The sequence below is a fragment of the Artibeus jamaicensis genome, unplaced genomic scaffold (assembly GCF_021234435.1).
Source record: "Artibeus jamaicensis isolate MK-2021 breed Jamaican fruit bat unplaced genomic scaffold, CSHL_Jam_final contig_525, whole genome shotgun sequence".
Classification (NCBI taxonomy): Eukaryota; Metazoa; Chordata; class Mammalia; order Chiroptera; family Phyllostomidae; genus Artibeus; species Artibeus jamaicensis.
In genome coordinates, this window is record NW_026521874.1 from 7,884,613 (window position 1) to 7,903,045 (window position 18,433).

At 42.7% G+C, this 18,433-nt stretch overlaps 1 protein-coding gene across 3 annotated transcripts in view; it reads right to left on the reverse strand.

Moving 5' to 3' along the window:
• The window catches only part of MED13L (mediator complex subunit 13L), a 262,154-nt gene that overhangs the window by 15,442 nt on the left and 228,279 nt on the right, over positions 1-18,433 (reverse strand). For 2 of the 3 annotated variants that reach the window (XR_005084095.2, XM_037156292.2), the window contains exons 15-23: positions 17,965-18,185; positions 17,453-17,658; positions 13,085-14,022; positions 9,297-9,476; positions 8,495-8,718; positions 6,168-6,360; positions 5,159-5,585; positions 4,389-4,608; positions 2,648-2,836 (exon numbers count right to left, since the gene is read on the reverse strand). Coding sequence is in view for 2 of the 3 variants with exons in the window: in XM_037156292.2 (XP_037012187.2) it covers positions 2,648-2,836; positions 4,389-4,608; positions 5,159-5,585; positions 6,168-6,360; positions 8,495-8,718; positions 9,297-9,476; positions 13,085-14,022; positions 17,453-17,658; positions 17,965-18,185 (2,798 nt within the window). In the remaining variant the exon portion in view is untranslated. The remainder of the gene's footprint in view (positions 1-2,647; positions 2,837-4,388; positions 4,609-5,158; positions 5,586-6,167; positions 6,361-8,494; positions 8,719-9,296; positions 9,477-13,084; positions 14,023-17,452; positions 17,659-17,964; positions 18,186-18,433) is intronic. The other variant, XM_053669761.1, reaches the window with a different exon arrangement.

The window sequence follows — 18,433 nt, forward strand, 5'->3', positions numbered from 1 at the left end:
TATTATGTGATAATTTTGCATGGAGAAAAGTCATCAAGCAGTACAGTTATGATGGAGTACTTTTCCGTTTGTATGTTATACTTAAGTGTGTATGTGTGTGATTTAAGAAATCAAAGCAATAGCTGTTACTGAAGACAAACATGTCACATAAACCATGACATTTTACTGTCATCTTTGCTTACAGCTATCATACACTTTTTCACATTTAATGAACTACAGCAGGGTCAGCAAACTTCTATGCTATGACACGGATGAACCTCAAACATTCTGCTAAATGAAAAAAGCCAGACATAAAAGATTACATATTGTGTGATTCCATTTACATAAGATGTCCAGAACAGGCAACCCACAGACACAGAAAGTAGATCAGTTTGCCAGGAGCTGGGAGGAGAGTAAAATGAGGAGTGTTTGCTGACAAGTATGAAGTTTCTTTCTGGACTGATAAAATATTCTGAAGTTAGATAGCGATGACAGTTGCAAACTCCAAACTATACAACTTTTAAAAGGGTGAATTTTATATGTGAATTATGTCTCCATAAGTTCTTTAAAAAAAAAAAAAGGGTCCAGCCGTGGTTGCCTATAAACTTTGGTGTGAAACAACAGGTTAAACGTCAAACATTTCCGATGCAATGGACAGCCTGTGACAAGTCACGAGGTAACACCTTCTACCCAAACTCTGCTTGTGAGATGCTGGATGTTCTATGGAAAGCAGAAGCGACACTAGTGACTAAACGCCTTCTAGAAGTTGAATGATAAACACTAAACTACACTCTCTCTTATGTGAAACTGTGCTTGCACGAGACTGGGCCATTGCAGAGAATGAGATTCCTAGAGGCAGGGGCCTGGCACACGGTCCCCTCGTGCACCCTCATCACCTAGTACAGGACTTGGCGCACAGTAGATGGGGAGTTTCCCGAATGTAAGTGCAATATTCTAGCTGCAAACGGAGGGAGAGGCTACATTTAGCAATTCATCATTACTGTAAAGCAAGTGAAAATGTACAAACCTCAGTAACTATTCATAACCTTTGGTTCTTTTGGATTTAGTAAGTTAAGTGATTTATTTCTATCTTCCTGTTTCAAAGCAAAAGGGAAAAAAGCCAATTTCTGGCATTTATTTTCAAATAAGCCTCACTTTATGTCATGAACTCCTGACGGGGTTCTGCCAGAATGTTATAATCTTTAAAAACCTTATGTCATGTCCTGGGATATCTTAATAAAGTAGTCAGCCTTCACTCTCCTCTATGAAAATGTAGAATACTATCCATTACCATTTGAAATTGTGGTGACTTCCGAAATGACTGCATCTGAATTGTGGGGTAGTACAAGAAGTGAAGAACTAAGTTTATTTTAGAAAGCAGTAACTCGTAATTTCTGGAGACAAAATAAGAAACAAGTAAAAACAAACTGACTTTTTTAATTTTAGAAAAGCTAATAGAGAAAACTGATGAACTGCTCACAAAAGTGAAAAATTCAAACTCAAAAGAATACCCTAACTTAAAACTGCCGACTACAGAAATTTTATATAACCCCAGAAGGAATGTAGGTCGTCAGCTATACAGCTTCCTCCCTTGGGATGGAGCTGACATGAACCAAGTTACAACAAATGGAGTCTTATCTATAGTTGCATCGTTTTTCCACTTCTCAGTTTTTACTTATACAAGGAATAAGCATTTTATAGTTTTCCCCCAAAACTTTCATTACCAACTAAAATCAGCAGTTTTGGTGTTTCTAAGTTCTCTTATGATGAAGAGGTCTCTGTTGACTTTTTAAAATATTTTTTTTATCCTCACCCAAGGATATTTTTTCATTGCTCTTAGAGAGAGAGAAGAAGTGGGGGAGGGAGAAGGGATGGGGATAGAGAGAGAGAGAGACAGAGAACACAGTGATTGGTTGCCTTCCGACCAGGAATCAAACCTGCAACCCTTCAGTGTGTGGGACAGCGTTCCAACCGAGCCACACTGGCTGGGGCTTGTCGGCTTTCATTAAGGGGTAATCTTCCACACAATCAAGTTGAGGGAACTGATTTTTGAAGGCTCTGACCATTCTCAACATTGCCCTGTGCTTCTTCTATCTTCAGGGTAAAGTGATTAGTAACACAAAATAAGTGTACAACTTTTGTTTTAAACAGTCTGTCTCTGGTGTTTTAAAACTCCCTGTGAGGTACATATCTGTGGGAGGTAGGTTTAATAACATGGAGAGAAAACATTCATTTACATGCAGAAGCCCTGAGACAGAAGGAAAATAAAGCAGGGCCCCTAAGAATGTGGACTGGAACATGAGGGGCCCTTGTGAAATAAACACCCACACAACTGGTGACCAAGAGAGGACGAGAGAAGGCAGACAGTTAGCCATCGAAGATGCAGATTAGCTCAAAAAAATAAGAAACAAGATAAATATTGGACAGTTGAACATAAGTACAAGTGATAAGCACGTTGTTGCCTTAGGTCCTACATCAAATAATAGCAAGAGTTTCTCCCTTCTTCTCTCAAAAGATTTTACAAACTCAGGAGCATCTCCTCTACTTTAACTGAAGGGTCAAAGAAGCCCGCCACTCTTCAATAAAGGGAGACCGGCGAAGCCACCAGCGCTCCTGGCTTGCGTCTTTAGAACGGAACTGCCCGTCTGGCCACCCTGCTCCCACCTACCTCTGGGTTCTTCAGTGTCATCTCAATGCTGGCAGCAGGCCCGAACCCTGTGAGGGACTTAATATGGATCTGGGTGGGCAGGGGTCGCCTGCACTGGCAGTACACTGAAAATGCCATGGACTTCAAGTACTGAATGTAGAAAACTTGTTCGTCCTTCACTGTCTGCAGCATGGACTGGCAAGGCACAATCTGCAGACACAGACACAGACACAGGCAGAGCTAGAAACTGAGATCTGACCTGCTAGCCACGTGGAAAATGGAATGCATGAATTCTTAACTTGAATGGGAGAGGAGACTTGAGTTATAAAATTAGAAATACCAAACATAATATAGCTCAGTCTTAATTCCTTACAGTGACATAAAATCCTGTATTGCAAACGTACACCAGCAATTTAAGAATAGGTGCCATTGTATTAGTCACGTCACAGTCACTTAGAAATTACTCCGTTCCTATTTTAGGGGTAAATTATTTTTTTAAAGATTTTATTTATTTATTTTTAGAGAGGGGAAGGGAGGGAGAAAGAGAAGGAGAGAAGTATCAATATGTGGTTGCCCCTCCAGCGCCCCCTACTGGAGACCTGGCCCACAACCTAGACATGTGCCCTGATTGGGAATCTAACTGGTGACCCTTTGGTTCACAGGCTGGTGCTCAATCTACTAAGCCACACCAGCCAGGGCTAGGAGTAAATTCTTAATGTACTGTCTCTATGCCCCAAAATTTAAAAACCTGTTTTTAACAGATTTCTCATTTTTATAATATGTACATACAGTGTGTATAGCCCCTTTGAAATTACTGTCTAATCATTCCAGAGAAAAACTTCAAAACGATAAAAAGGCATTAACAACCTATCCTGGTAACATAAATTTCAATCTTTTAATTCTGTAAGATAGCTTTAGTTAAAGTAACAGTGAAACAGAACCAAACAAGAGATTTTCACCTATTAAATTATAAAACTTTAAAAAATTTATTATGCTAGCCCTGGCTGGTGTAGCTAAGTGGATTGAGCACAGGCCTGAAAACCAGAGGATCTCAGTTCGATTCCCAGTCAGGGCACATGTCTGGGTTGCAGGCCACTTCCCAGCAGGGGACCCATGAGAGGCACCCATACATGATATTTCTCTCTTCCTCTCCTTCCCTTCCCCTCTAAAGATAAATAAAATTTTTACAAATTTATTATGCTGTAAAGCTGTCAATAGTGCAGTAAAAATGATCACACTCATTTACTAATGAAAAAAATGTAAATAAGTACAACCTTTTTGGGAAGGAATTTGGTGGTTTACCAGCATCTACCATATATCTAAGAATCTGCTTTAAAAAATGGCCTGAAAGGTGAGAAAGAGATTTTACATAAAGACATTTGTTACGGCTTTATTTGTAATAGCAAAAAGTGGAAGCAAATTAACTGTATAGGCATGAGGAAGCATGGAAGACGTGTAGTCACTAAACACGTTGCTTTTGAAAATTTTAAATAACATGGAAAAGTATTCATGAATAACATTAAGTACAAAGTCTGTAAGTTGTATTTTAAAAAGTCTGATCTCAACTGTGTAAACAAATATACAGAAAAAAAGGCTAGAAATACACCAAAATGGTAATGATGGCTGATTCAAAAAGGTACAAATAAAGATATTCTTTCTTCTATATATATTTTATGTATTTCCAATTATTAAGAAAACACGAACTTGTGTTTACTTTCATAAAACCACCACCACCAAAGGTAAAAAACACACTTGCAAATACCTGGAGAATGAAAGAATTCCTCATATGCTCAGGTAAATTGTCCAGCATCTCTGTGTAGCAGCGCATCAAACTCAACAGCCAAAAGTTCCCGGAGGTGGCGTCCTCCTCTGCAGTGTAGGTGAAGGGGTCCACCATGTAAATGACCACGGCCGGGGGGCAGGCCTGGCTGTCTGCAGAGTCCGGCTCTGTGGGGATTCCTATTCGCTCCCTGTCTGTAACGCTGCAGAGAAAGTCACGCACGAGATGCAAAAGTAAATATCAGTTACACAAAAATAAAACCAACTCTAGAGCACACTGACTCCTTGGACAATGATTAAAGATTACATGTACCATTAACACACGTCCAATTCCTGAAATGAAGGCAAATCAGGCCAGTCAGCACCTGGATATAAATAACGTGACTGCCTCTAAAATGGGAGATCTCTTTTTCAACTCCCCTTTCTTCCCTGTGGCTATAGTCTACAAACATAGTTTATGATACTATTGTACTAACAGTAATAGCTTAATGTTACCCATACATTACATTTATATAATAATATTTGTATTAATAGTAATAGCTCACTATTAAGCTAATGAGTTTAATAAGTTAAGTCACAAGAGGTCTCAAATTTCTTAACACTGAAGCTACTGATTGACAGCTGTCACTTTCTCCTGGCAAGAAAAAAAACCTGGAGCACAGGATTTAGAGACTCGTGAGGTCGAGGAGAGAGAAGGATGTAGAAGAAGAGTGGACAAGGGAGGGGCCTGCGCTGAGGCCGCCCGCAACGTACCTTTCCTGTCCGTCCTGTGCGGGCTGAGAGGAGCTTGGCCCAGGTTCAGGGTCTCCGCCACAGCCTATGTTCCCTTGCGTTCTATCAGCAGAACCGGCCCCAGTGCTGGGGTTCTGCCCTCCGACACTACCACTGAATCCTGACGAAGAGGTAGTGCTTAGCTGGTTAACAGTGGGAGCAGAGGCAGACGACGAGCCAGGTGGCATGGAGGAACCAGACGCGGAGCTACTTGCTGCAGGGTTCGCAGAACTGCCATTGGAGGTGGGATTAAATGCACTGCCAGCCGAGGGGGCTGCTGATCCTGAATTTGAAGCTAAAGGCCCAGCATTCCCAGGAGTAGCTTGTCCCTGTGCTGCTGCTGGTGGGGTCTGGTATTTAGGTGGTACCAACAGGCTGCTATCGAGCTGCAGAGTGGCTAAATAAGGTGCTGAAAGAGTACATGCAGAGAGGGGATTTTAGTGAGGCCCTGCAGTGTTACACGGTCAGAAATTCAAAATGGTCACGTTTTGAAAATTATGCTTTCAGGCTGCAATACTCTGGTTATGATCCCGAAATGCTATCTCCACAACTGAACATGTGCTTATATGTCCTGCAAACACAGCAACGAGCATGAAATTACTATTACAAATACTGGAAAAGAACCTTATATAAAAATAAAGAAAATTAATCACTTGTAACATTTTCTTTTCAGACTGACTCCATACGCCACCAGTGAAAAATGAGAGGCGACACATAGAGTCTACAACCACTGTGGTGCATTACGCTCATACACATATATGGCTTTATAAGCTTCTTAGATTCTGAGAATCTGGGATAAAATTAAGCAGTTAATACCAAGTCGTGCTCTCTAGTTTTCAAAATCCTGGAGTAAATTAGTTATTATGTCTTTAGGCAAGTTTAATGGAACATTAGACAAAAGAAGCATAATGTTGCACCCTAACAGGTTGAGGGAGAGGAATTTGCTATCTCACCTTTCAAATTCTACTTTGCGTAATAAATTCCCATTTACCTAGGTGATGGCGGCAAACTTGCGCATAAAGTTTGAGTCTGGAATGATTGTCATTCTCCTCACTGCTCCACGGCTGGTTAAACCACTCACTCACAAGCTCATCGGTCAGCTTCTGTGCCACGGTCTTCCCCACGCACATGATCCCATCACGTAGCACTTTGCAGATGGGCTTGTGCTGCCCAAGCCTACACATCTGATACCACAAACAAGATCATTACGGGCAACAGGAAGAGCTTCTTTGTTCAGCACATAGCATTAGCGAGGAAGATTGTGTATCATACACATGGAAGCATTTCCCCTTTTCTTTTTAGTGTGATCACATGCAGCCGAACGAACACTGTAAGCTGCTCCTAGCTGGTAATTATCACGTACTCTGAAACGGCTGTTTAAACTTGGACTAGCTCCTCTACAGAAAAATAAATATTTCTTCTGAAGAACAATCAATGTTTCTGCATTCCAGCCCATTCCTCCTGCACGAGGGAAGACTGTGAGCACTACCTGATTGCTAGCGGTCAAGTAAGAAACTAACCCGACTCCTGCCTACAGAGGCCGACCAACACGTCTGTCCACTAAAACCTCTGAAGTAATCCCTACTCATAATGCCTTCCCGTAAGATAACATTAACATTTTATGGGCCATCTGCTAGACTGTCACAGACATTTGGAGATCACCAATACCAGAGGCCACAGAAGTGTTGCATAAGCTGATCACTTTTTAAAAGTAAAAGGTTGTTTTAGCACGAGAATCTGTTATTGATGTCCAGGACACTAAATGACAGAGAACTGATACAACTACCAAAAGTAAGCTCCTTAACTACCTGTTCGCCAGCAGGAGAGCCCATATTACTGTCCCTTACTAGAACTGATGAACTGAAGCCTCACCAAGTCCCCACAACATTGTAAGCAGGCATGCAGTACTGCCGAGTGAGCAATCCTAGTAGAGTTATTGAGATCTAAAAAGATCAGCAAGCCTTTCTATGTTGTGTTACTTATGTGAAGGCTTCATTCGAGAAATGGCTGGGCTTTGACATTGCTTGGACAAGTTGTCTGTGTTAGGGTAAGTATGGTTTAATATTATTACATATCCATGGACCAGGCACTGTTTAGAAATTATTGTGTCCACGAGTTTTCTTCAGGGGCTTAATTGGTGCCATTACCTAATACGTTAGCATCTCCTCACTTCTGTGCAGCAACACGTAAGTTTACTACTTCATCTGTACTTTTTCTTATATTTATAGAGAGAGGATGTTCTGTTACGGAATATTTTTGAAATTCAACTTGGCATCTTATTTAACAACCACATTTGTAATACTTATAATATGCCCATCACAGTTCTAAGCACTTTGTAAAATCTTATTAACCAATGCCAACCCGATAAGTTTAATGAAAAAAAATACTAGTTTACTCTTCCCAAATACAATGATATTAGAAGTAGAAAGCACAAACAACATTGTGTATGTGATGTGGCACTTCCTCTTCAAAGACGCAATTCTAATTTTTCAGAAGTAACACAAATTTACGTACTAAATATATAAAATTATCCACTTGGCTATTATATTATTATGGCTATTACATCATTAACCTATATCAAAATTTTAGTATGAAGATGAACGTAGTGTTAAATAAAGCATAACAGGGGCATGACTCACTAAACTTATCTCTCGAGTCAGACGTTTTCAAGCTAAACACTTCTACACTGTTTTCAGGAACTTCCCCTTCTCCCTTTTCTCACAAAAGGAGCAGATGCGCCTTCTTTCTGGTAAAGCTCATCTTCTGAACAGCCACCTTCCCCTGGTGAATAATACTTTTATTTTTATTCATTTTTAAAGCTTTTATTTATTTATTTACTTACTTATTTATTTAGGGGAGTGAGAAAGAGAGGGAGGGAAACAATGAGCAGCTGCCTCTCACCTGCGCCCGGACCAGAGACTGAATCCGCAACCCAGCACGTGCCCTGACAGGGAACCAAGCAGCGCTCTCCTGCTCTGTCTGTGGGACCACGCCCAGCTGGCTGAGCCACACCGGTCAGGGCGGTGCTTTTGAATATGAGCACATAAATGGGGGAAAACAGCTGACAAGATTTTAAGATGTGTGGTCAGGGATGATAAAGGAAAGTCTTCTAAATCTAGTAAAATATAAAGCCAAGATGGCAAGGAAAATGCTTTACTTCTAGAAAAACTTCCCAATGTAATTCTGTCCTTCACCCTCCAACTAACTGCAAATTTTCTTTGAGATCTATTTTGAAGATGTTTATTCTTTAAAATTTAGGCATAACCAGAAACAACCTGAGGACTCATGTTAGGAACACTATGCTCAGATCTTGCTCACCTCATATACAGCGCTCAAGTCCCTGAAGAAAGTTTTGGCTCCTTCGAGCAAGGCCTCATTTTCTGGACACACCACAATATAGGCAACATCACGGTGGCCCCCATAAGGGTCCAACAACAGCCTCTCCCAAAATGGCAAGGAGAACGGTGAGATGGTGAGGAAGTCCTTGTCATAGCCTACCAGCAGAGTGGGGATGGGCAGCGGCTCGGGAGACTCTTCGGAACCTAGAACAACACTTTGGTTTAGGAAGGTGCCTGGCCGTCCGTTTCCCACAACCTGAACGACGCAGATGTCCCTGGTACACGGGTCCTAACTCTGGCACTGGACATTTCATTGTGGGTCGACGTGATGTTCTTGAAAGTATTTCCCAAATCTTCTCATTAAATGGCCCCTGATGAAAACCCTAACCAACTGAGTGAGACCATGGTTATGAAGGTCCAACAAAATCAGAGGGCAGAGTAGTATAACAAGTCCCCTTTCCAAGCAGCAGTACATCACTTCCCTTGTTCCTGACTATGAAGACGTTCATCCAAATGAAAAATGCAATGAGGACCAGGAAGATGAAAATCTAATAAAAATACTCTGCCTAGGGACTGTTTTCCTCACTGCCCTTGACTATGCCACCAATGTTTAGAAAATTTAACTTCAATATTGACTTGAGGAAAACAGAGGATCTAAAACTTAAGTCATCGAGAAAAGATGCCGTTTTGTCAGTGAAGCAAGGACCTGACAGTAACTAAGGCTGCCGTTCATGGAGCAAAGAGAGAGAAGGAGCCAGGGAGAGCCGAGGGGAGGACCGTACCGTAGGTGCCCCGGCCTGCCATCTTGTGGAACTGCTGCCAGGTGAGTGGGCCTTGCACGTGCTGGATGTTCTCCCAGGTCCTGCCCGTGCGTTTCTTCTGGATGGCATCTTGGAGGAAGGGCTGCAGGGACAACAGCATACGGACCACATCTTGGGAGGAGAGCATGCTGATGTCTAGCACTGGAACAGGCATTAAATGAAAAGAAACAGAAATCATACAGGAGGACTGGACTGGCACTCTCCTCTCTCCTCCATCACTTCGGACCTCGCTGAGAGTCCGCGACAAGTGACAAAGACACTGGTGGTAGAGTCTACTTCTAGTAGATTCTAAAATACTTACTTAGGAGTCAGGAGGAAATACATTCTTGTACTGAAGTGGAAAAGTAATTTATTATTGGAAATAATACGGAGAAAATAGGTTACTCTATATTAATAAAAAGGTTAACTGCAGAACTGCTTACCAGTGGAAAGGTGGACAGGCCCAACTTTTTTAAATCATACAACCTGTTTCCAAGGACACTCACAAGAGAGTTGCAAACGTTTCTTAATTACTGTGCAGCTTTACTGTGCAAACATCAATGGTGTGATTATCTGGTAAGTGGGAAAAGCTTTTGAAAACCTTAAAAACTGCTCTTACTATAAAATATTTTCACAAAATACAAAATGCACGATGGAAAAGAAGCCCTTCCGCGCAGAGAGAAGCACGCTCAAACACGGCAGAAGCAACGACAGGACTGCACACAGAGGAAGGGCATGGAGCTGCGGTTTCAGAGCAAACATTCTCCCTGCTGGCAGGAGGGATTCTCAACCTAGAATTTGAATAACTTCTGAAACTGTGCAAAACTGCACGCACATACACGAACATATGTTATTCCCGCCCCCCCCCGGAGAGAAGGTCCATAATGCTCATCAAATTCTCCAAACAATTTGAAGAACTACTTAAGTTCAAGGTGACTGGCTATGTATCTGCACAGCTCGGTTCCTGAAGACCTTTCCTCAATCTTACTTTTCTAGCTGATTAGGAAAGGGGCATGGGTGAAAATTTGACTTATCTACAAAAGAAATCTGAAACAGGGTGCTTAGGGCTCTTAAGACATTTTAAGATTATGTCCTTAAATCAAACACAGGTTACAAATTGGTGGACCACAGAGTTATTTAGTTTTTAACTTTGGAGTAAATTGCTCCAGGAAATCTCATGCACAGATCTGGGTCTCCAGTTTCTCTCTCCTAAGTACTGGCAGGACTGGCAACCCTGAGACCATGCTCCTGCAGGACCACCACCTGCTGGAGCGGAGGAGGAGCCACTCCCTTCAGACTGTTCTCCGTGGTCCCCTCTGCTGTCTGCCTGAGACTGAAGCAGTGTTCATCATCTTTATTTTCAAGCCGGTGCTGCTTTTTTTTTTCTTACAAGAAACAGTAAAGTACTTCTTGCACTCATGGCTCTAGCAAAAATAGGAAAATGACAGGCCAAGAGAACCAGATCAAAAGCAGACATAATTGTCTGTGAGTTGCACTCCTGTGCACACAAAATAGAAAGCGTGCTGTGGCAGGACACCATTCGGGGCATTGCTCTTTGCAAATCTGGCTCCCTGTACCATCCGCTTACATGGTGTCTGGTACTTCCATGCACCTGAATTCGGAACCCACCGCTCCCCTGTGACAAAGGTGCTATTCTTCATACCCAAAGATGGCACTGCTGTTCCCCCCAACACAGCCTGCCTTTCTGTCTGCAGGCCACTATGTAGTAAAAGGAACCACTAAGGTAATCATCCGCATTTCTTTAGGGGAAAGAATACAGTTTTCTCATCACATAAATTCATCCAGCAGACACAGTGAAAGGTCTGTAAGTACATAGCACTCTGCTTAACCCTGAACAGTCATGAAAGTGAGTACGACTTCTGAATACTTCCTTAGGAGTCAGTCTCCACTTCCAAAAAGTCTCCCTGCTTGGCCAGCTCAGAAAGCACCTGTCATTCCCTACTCCACTGATCTCTGCCCTCTGGGCAGACTTTTATTATTCCAGAGTTCAAACTATATTTGGGGAGCTAATATAACCCTCTCCCCTACGAGACTGAGAGCTGTTCAGAAGCAGAGCCCATGTTTCACCCACACAATCTCTCTAGCCTGGCCCCTGTTCTACAGAAACAGCTCCCACTGTGAGTACAAGACTGTCCTTACCTTAAAAGCTCAGTGTTTTAATGCTTGTTGACCCCTCTCTCCTTCTGGAAACACTGTGACTTGGCGGAATGCAGCAAAGCCTGTCCCCTGCCCTCCCTCCCCTCATTCTACACTTCCCTCCTTCTCAGTGCCCTTGACTTGTTACCTGTATGTCCCCTCCCCGAGCTCAAGTCCCAAATGTCTACCTCACAGCTCTACCCAGGTATCTCAAAAGGTCCTTTACAACTTCCAAAACCCAATTTATGAACTTTTTCCTCGAACCTGGTCTCCCCCAGTCTACCCACCTCTGAATGACACCATGGTCTGTCCAGGTATACAAATCCCAAATCTGGATGTCTTCCTTAATACCTCCCTCTCCCTGAGCCCTCCAAACTCACCCCCTGACCCAAGTCCTGCAGCACTACTTCCTAAACATCTTTTGAATGTTTCTACTTCTTTTCCATTTTCTTTGCAAAGACACTAATCAAGCCATCGCTTCTTACCTGTTCTACTATAATACCCTCCTCATCTCCCGAAACCCGTTCTGCCATTTTCTAATCCACAGCCCTCACTAGGGGCAGAGTACTTTTTCCATACAATTCTGATGTCAATGCCTCTTCATACACCCCATCAACGACTGGTCAGGGCTCTGTGAATGAAGACCCAACCCCCGGCATGTCTCCAAAGGCTCTCGGTAATCTGGCCCCTATTCACTTCTTTGAAGGCCCCAAGCTCTGTATAACTCTGAGCCTTCACACTTGCCACTCCTACCTGGGACACAATTCCTTGCATCCTACCCTCTTTACCCGGGTAATTTGCACTCATCATTGAAATCTCAAATGTGTTCCTACTTCTCCAGGGAAGTCCCCCGACCTCTGGCACAGGGCCGCTCTCCTACACCACGCTTTCACCACTAGTAATGGTTTGTAATACGCTTCAGTGTAACGTCCATTTTCCAGAACACAATGGAAACTCCCCTCAGGGCAGGTACCTTCTCTGTTTCAGTCACCGTTTTATCCCTCAGGAAGCACCGCATTATTGACAGTGAAGGGTAACGGGAGGAGAGAGCAAGTTGCTTGGCTGATTTAGAGCTCAACTCCAGAAATGTTTGTCAACTGGAGCTTTTAATAATAGAAGGGACAGTGACAAGACCCAGTAACCACAGCACAAAGTCAAATTTGATCACTGTTACAAGAGTAAAAAATACTGAAAAACCAGAGGAAGGAGAGAATACACAGTACCTGCCTGAGGCTATAACCTATACATGACTCTAAAGTAGCATGGAAACTTGACCTAGGAGTGAGTGGATTTAAACATGCAAGGCTGTAAATGATCAGTTTGTATACTCAAGACTTACTGTACAGTCACAGGTTTCCAGATGAGATGCCTGTATGAATTAATACAAGAGGAAATTTTCACAAACTGATTACTTCTCTCTATAGGTGTTTCGATAAAACATTCCCTCAGTCCTTAAATTAAGGGTGGCATCAACATAGCTCTCACTTTAGTTGTCTTATTTCTTAGGAAATGAAATTTTAAAATTTTGTCAGAGAACTCAGTAAAGAAAGTGTGTAAGCTATCAATCACACCAAGATCCTCTCCAAAGCACAGCTGTATTCCAGGATACCTACCGTTGCTATGAGGCCAAGAGTGCACGGTGGCGCTTCTCACCAGCGCTTCATCCACTTTTCCACCCGTGGGATTGTCCACATACTGCCGGCCCTGCTCCAAGGCATTAAAGCACTCCGTCCAGTAATCGTTGTTATCTGCTTGCACCCGGTCGTAACTCCAGCTGACGCAGGGGAGAGTTTGGCGACTGTTAGAGGAAATGTAGTCCAGGAAACTGAGTGAAGCAGAAGGTTGTGTGTGTTGGTTCTGGAGGAGGAGGAGAAGGCTCGTAGGCGGCTCCTGGGGCTTTGTGGCCGCCTCCACCTGAGGGGGGAAGGCGGTCTGACACGTCAGTAAGCGCCTCTCTGCTGCCTGACCAGTATCAGAACTCCTCCCAAAAATATCCAACTCGTCTTCCAGGAAGAGCCCTGAATTGTAGCCAAGTTTGCGATTCATGATTGCGCTAAACCCACAGGTACAGCGGTACTGGTCCTCGTTGGAAGAGTCGGGGATGTAGAGCCCGACATCTGCCCCTTTGATGTTCATGTTGCAGGCACAGATGCAACAACTGTCGAAGTTTCTGTCTTTAAAGATGTTCATCACAGAATCGGAGAGTATCAGGGTGACATAGAGACTGTGGGCTTCAGGAATTGGCTGCATGGTGGCAGGTTCCACAGAGTTAAGGGGCCGCGTGGTAGAGGGGGTAGAGGCTGGTGACCCCTGATCGGTGCTGTCATATTTAACAGACCCCTGACCACTGGCAGTGCCCCCACCTCTGGGAGTTCTTGGGGTCCTAGGGGTTCGTGGCGTGGGGACAGAGAAGCGAGGGGTTGCTGGTGATGGCAAAACTCCTGCTCCACTGTTGCTGGCCGGGGCCGCGCTGTTCAGGGTCACGGGTGTGTTCATCTGTGGTGTGTTCAGATAGTCTGGGTCTGCTAGGCTCCCGACGCTAGGCACATTGCTGCAACAGCACCAAGTGAGAGTCAGAGGCCTGCCACAGACACCAGGACACACACAGCCCCCCACCCGGCCTGTGCATTTCTTAGCATTTATGCTTTCTGTTACTTGGTATGCTCAAGTTTCTCTTAAAAAAATAAAAGTGAAAGGGTCCAAAGGAATCAGTGTAGTATGCAGGAAAGCAAAAAGCAAGGAAGGAAGAATAAATCGTCTCCTTCTCCTCTTTCTATATTTAAGCAATCCTCATCTTAACCTTTGCAGGGAACTTCTAGTATCCTCACAGAAGACATGGTGCTGGGTCTGGTCAGTTTAATTCTGGAAAAGGACGACTACTAAATGGAACTCAACACATGCGTTCAGATGCTAAATTAGCTAGAAGACCATAGGATGAAATTTCCATCTAATTTGCAATTACGTTTTTATCATTTTTTGAAATTGAAAGTCTGCCAGAGTACTTGTTCTCTGAGGCTATAATCTATATAGGATTCTAAAGCAGTTATAATCAAATGCACATGAAAATTTAACATTTTTCTAACTTTCAAAATGCAGTCTATCTAGGCCTGCATTTTAACAGTAATGTGTGACCATGAGGGAATTCTATTTTAGGAAACCCATTGGCCGGTACTGCACTACCATTAATGAAAATATTAAATATGCTGTTAAGAGGCCTTAGTCTTAATTAGATGGTGGCACAAAAGTACACATATTGTATTATAATTTCCAAACTTGTAAGATTTCTGTGGGTGAAAGGCAACTCTAGTTCATTCATTAATTTCAACAATGCTATGCATTACCTACAGCATGATTACTTTGAGTCCCCGAACTTGGCCTTGTCTCCTAAGCAGTGACCTCTCTTTGGAACGGCCACACAGAAAACACAGCGGCATCTGCAGGCTCTGCTGCTTTACCACCACAGAGCACTTTCCTGACGCACACGCTTGAAGACACATGTACACCAGCGTGTGGACCAGCCCTTCTGACTGGAAAGTATCGAACGAACACAGCTTCTGGTTAATACTGTATATCCTTTTGAAAGATATTAACACTGTGCTTAAACTAATGTTCCTTCAATAAACTACATACTCATAAAATAATGGTTCTTCAAATAATTTTCTCATGATTTTTAATTAGCTATGCCTAAACAACCAGCCTGAAAATCCAAATGAGGCTCTGTAGAAAGTTTAAATCAGAGGCACACTGGCATTTTTGAGCACCGATAAAAAATGACCCAGAAACCTTGATTAGCAATCACTGCCATTTCAGAGACCAAAATAATGTGTGTAATAATGATCTTTACTCTAATAGGACTCCTTTCAAATTTTCCTGTTTGACAAATCCTAAAATTATTCTGCAGTTCTGATCAGAAAAGGAATGATGACTACTCACGGAAAACTTCTATAAATAATTAAATTGCTCCCCAGGTAGTAAGAATGGTTTATCCCGTATAGTAACCTTATTTCTCCCAGTCAATACAAATGAACTGAGTACCAGCCCTATGCTAGATGGTAGATAGTCAACAGTGGAAAAGAGCAAGAGACTTCAGCTCACAGCAGTGTGACTGGCATCATGCAAATGAGTGCTGGTGTTCGGAGTGTGACGAGTGTGTGTCGGGGGGGGGGGGGGGGAGGATCTGGGCCATGTCCAGAGTGATGGGGACCACAGCAGGAGGATTTTGCACACTCCAGAACTGTGCTGTCTGATAAGGCAGGCACTAGCCCCATGTGCTAAATTTAAACTCACTTAAATAAAACTAAAAATTCAGTCAATCTCAACTAGCCACATTTCACATGAGACAGAGCTACAACATGAGGGTAGTAGATGCCATATTAGAAGGACATTAGAAAAACAGACCAAGTTCTATGAACAATGGCAGTTTAGAATACCAAGCATCCTTAGATGGCAAATAATAGATTTAGTAGATTTAGACAATGATCTAAATGATTCATTACTTAAAACTATCACACAGCACAGGGTTTCGAGTCAGTTTTTTTTTAGGAGGCTGTAAGCATAATACAGATTCAAGTGTCACGTGGGTTTCTGAAGGTGCTGCGTGCCGGCAGGCTAACCCCTCCCGAGCTGGCCGCAGCAGCCTATCATTAAATAAGCTACAGCAGACCCGGAGCACAGCCCCAGAAAACAAGCCAGGTGTCTGCGTGCCCTCACCGCGCTGGTGAGCTATTATTTCCACAGTATTTTGACAACCATTAGTTGTTGGGGCCTTTCAAAACTCTGCGTGAGAAGCAGGGCAGGGAAACCCACTGAAGGGAAGATAGGTCAAATGGTCACTTATGGTCATAATAGAACAAACAGAAAAGGCAGGGTCCTCTGTGGGTTCTATGACAGTACAGTGATACCCTCCCAGGACTAGGGTTCTTTTACACTACTTCTCTGCCCCAATACTGACTTTTCATTTCAATACTGACTCTACACACATGAACATAAAGCCTGTTCGTGACATTAAAGCTGATATCATCAAGGTGCTTTTATACAAGGTCACAAGTACATACCCCACAGACAGGATCTGGACCACAAATTTGTCTTATTGGCTCTTAAAATGCCACTTTGAATTAACTGACAACAAACTTTGAATTAACTGTCAACATGTTTAAAAATGAAGTTTACATAAACATCCAGGCCTCTAGCCTCCCACATTCCTGCCTCAACAACTTGCTGCAATTAAATAGCAAATGTCCCTTTAATGAGACCCTACTCTCAATAGTTCATCACAAACCCTGGTACCTGCTGTCCTTCACAACCTTAACGATGACACTGAGCATCAACAGCACCAAGTCTTTTGCTTTACCTGGTCCATTTCATTCCCACTGTGTTTACCTGGTCCCAAAAGAAATGGAAATTTGCGGCCCTTTACTTAACAGCATTTAAATTATTTTATTAAGAAGTTATTAATTATAGAGGAAACTGATTCTACACTGTTGATTTAAGTACCATTTTCTGGACAGTATGAAATAGACCCAAGCTCCAATAAATACCTCCTTTTCCTTCCCCCATAACATAGTTCTGTTGCTGCTTTCTTATATGATGTGCGGTCAGTGACAGAGATAAAAGTTTATGTTAATACATCATTTTAAAGTACCTTAAGTAAAAACATTTAAAAATCACCAGTTTACATAAAACAAAGTACTAACCACCACCGCCCTCAAAGTATTACCAATCGAATCTGGTGCTTGATTCTGTCGTAACCCCTGATTTGACACTGAATGAGTATGAACACTGTGATTCTCTACTCAAATAACCCTCAAATATGTAACTTTTAACATATACACGAAATTTGGTTTAGAAAATAATGCACATTTTCAACACAAACAGTGTGCACAAAAACATGCATGGCCAATTCAAGTTTCAAGTAATATGCTACTGTCGTCATCTTTAATACTGAGCTGAGATTAAAAAATCACACCACATACGGCACATACTTGTAGCCATCTCTGATGAAAGTGGCTGCAGGTGGCATGGGCAGTTGTTCAATCTTAGGAGGAACTGCCCACGAAGGCCGAAACAGACAGGCATCAGGCATCTTCAGAGGTAGCAGGCATTGGCTCGGCAACATCTTCAGTGGCGCAAACATGGAGGACCCCATGAACGGTTGGAAAGCTGGAACTCTGTGCACATACGAGAAGTCCTGCAACGACAGAGTGAGGCTGGTGGTAATGCTGGTAAATGACTCAGGACATAGCGGGGTAGTGACACAAATGACTGTAACTCAGTATTTCTCTTATCTAATCAGCAGAAAATGCTAATGCCAAAATTTTAAATTAATCAAAATACACTATAATTAGTATATCAATTCATTACCTCATGACCCAATTCAGAGAATTCTTAGGAACTTACGTATATGTGGCATAAAGACAGTATTATTTTAAAGAAGATGTAGAGAATCTGCTTGAAAATCACTCTGGCATGGTAAAGTTAATATACTGGCAATCACCTTTATTTCCTCTGGCCTGGGACTTCCTAAGCCGTCTTCCACTTCCATTTTGAATTCAGTGAGTTGTGCTGAAACCATACTGACCATAGGACTCTCCATCATGCCTAATGCTGTCGCTGTCTCTGAACTGATTCCGTCCTTATAATTCATCACAGGAGAAAATGCAGGGTGCTGTTCCAAAGACGGAGGGGTGGGAAACATCCTCTGCAGGTCTGCAACTGCTGGAAGGAAGGAAGGGAGGGAGGGAGGGAGGGAGGGAGGGAGGGAGGGAAGGAGATGGGAGGGAGGGAGGGAAGGAAGGAGATAGTGGGTGGGGGAGAAAGAAAAGAAACCGTTTTTTAAAACAGGCAGGACTTACGTTAAAAAAAAACAACCACCCAGTTCATAGCCAGGAACCCTATTTGGCATCAGAAATAATGCTAGTTGGATGCTCAGATCAGTTACACAATAGAATATTAATCATGGAAGT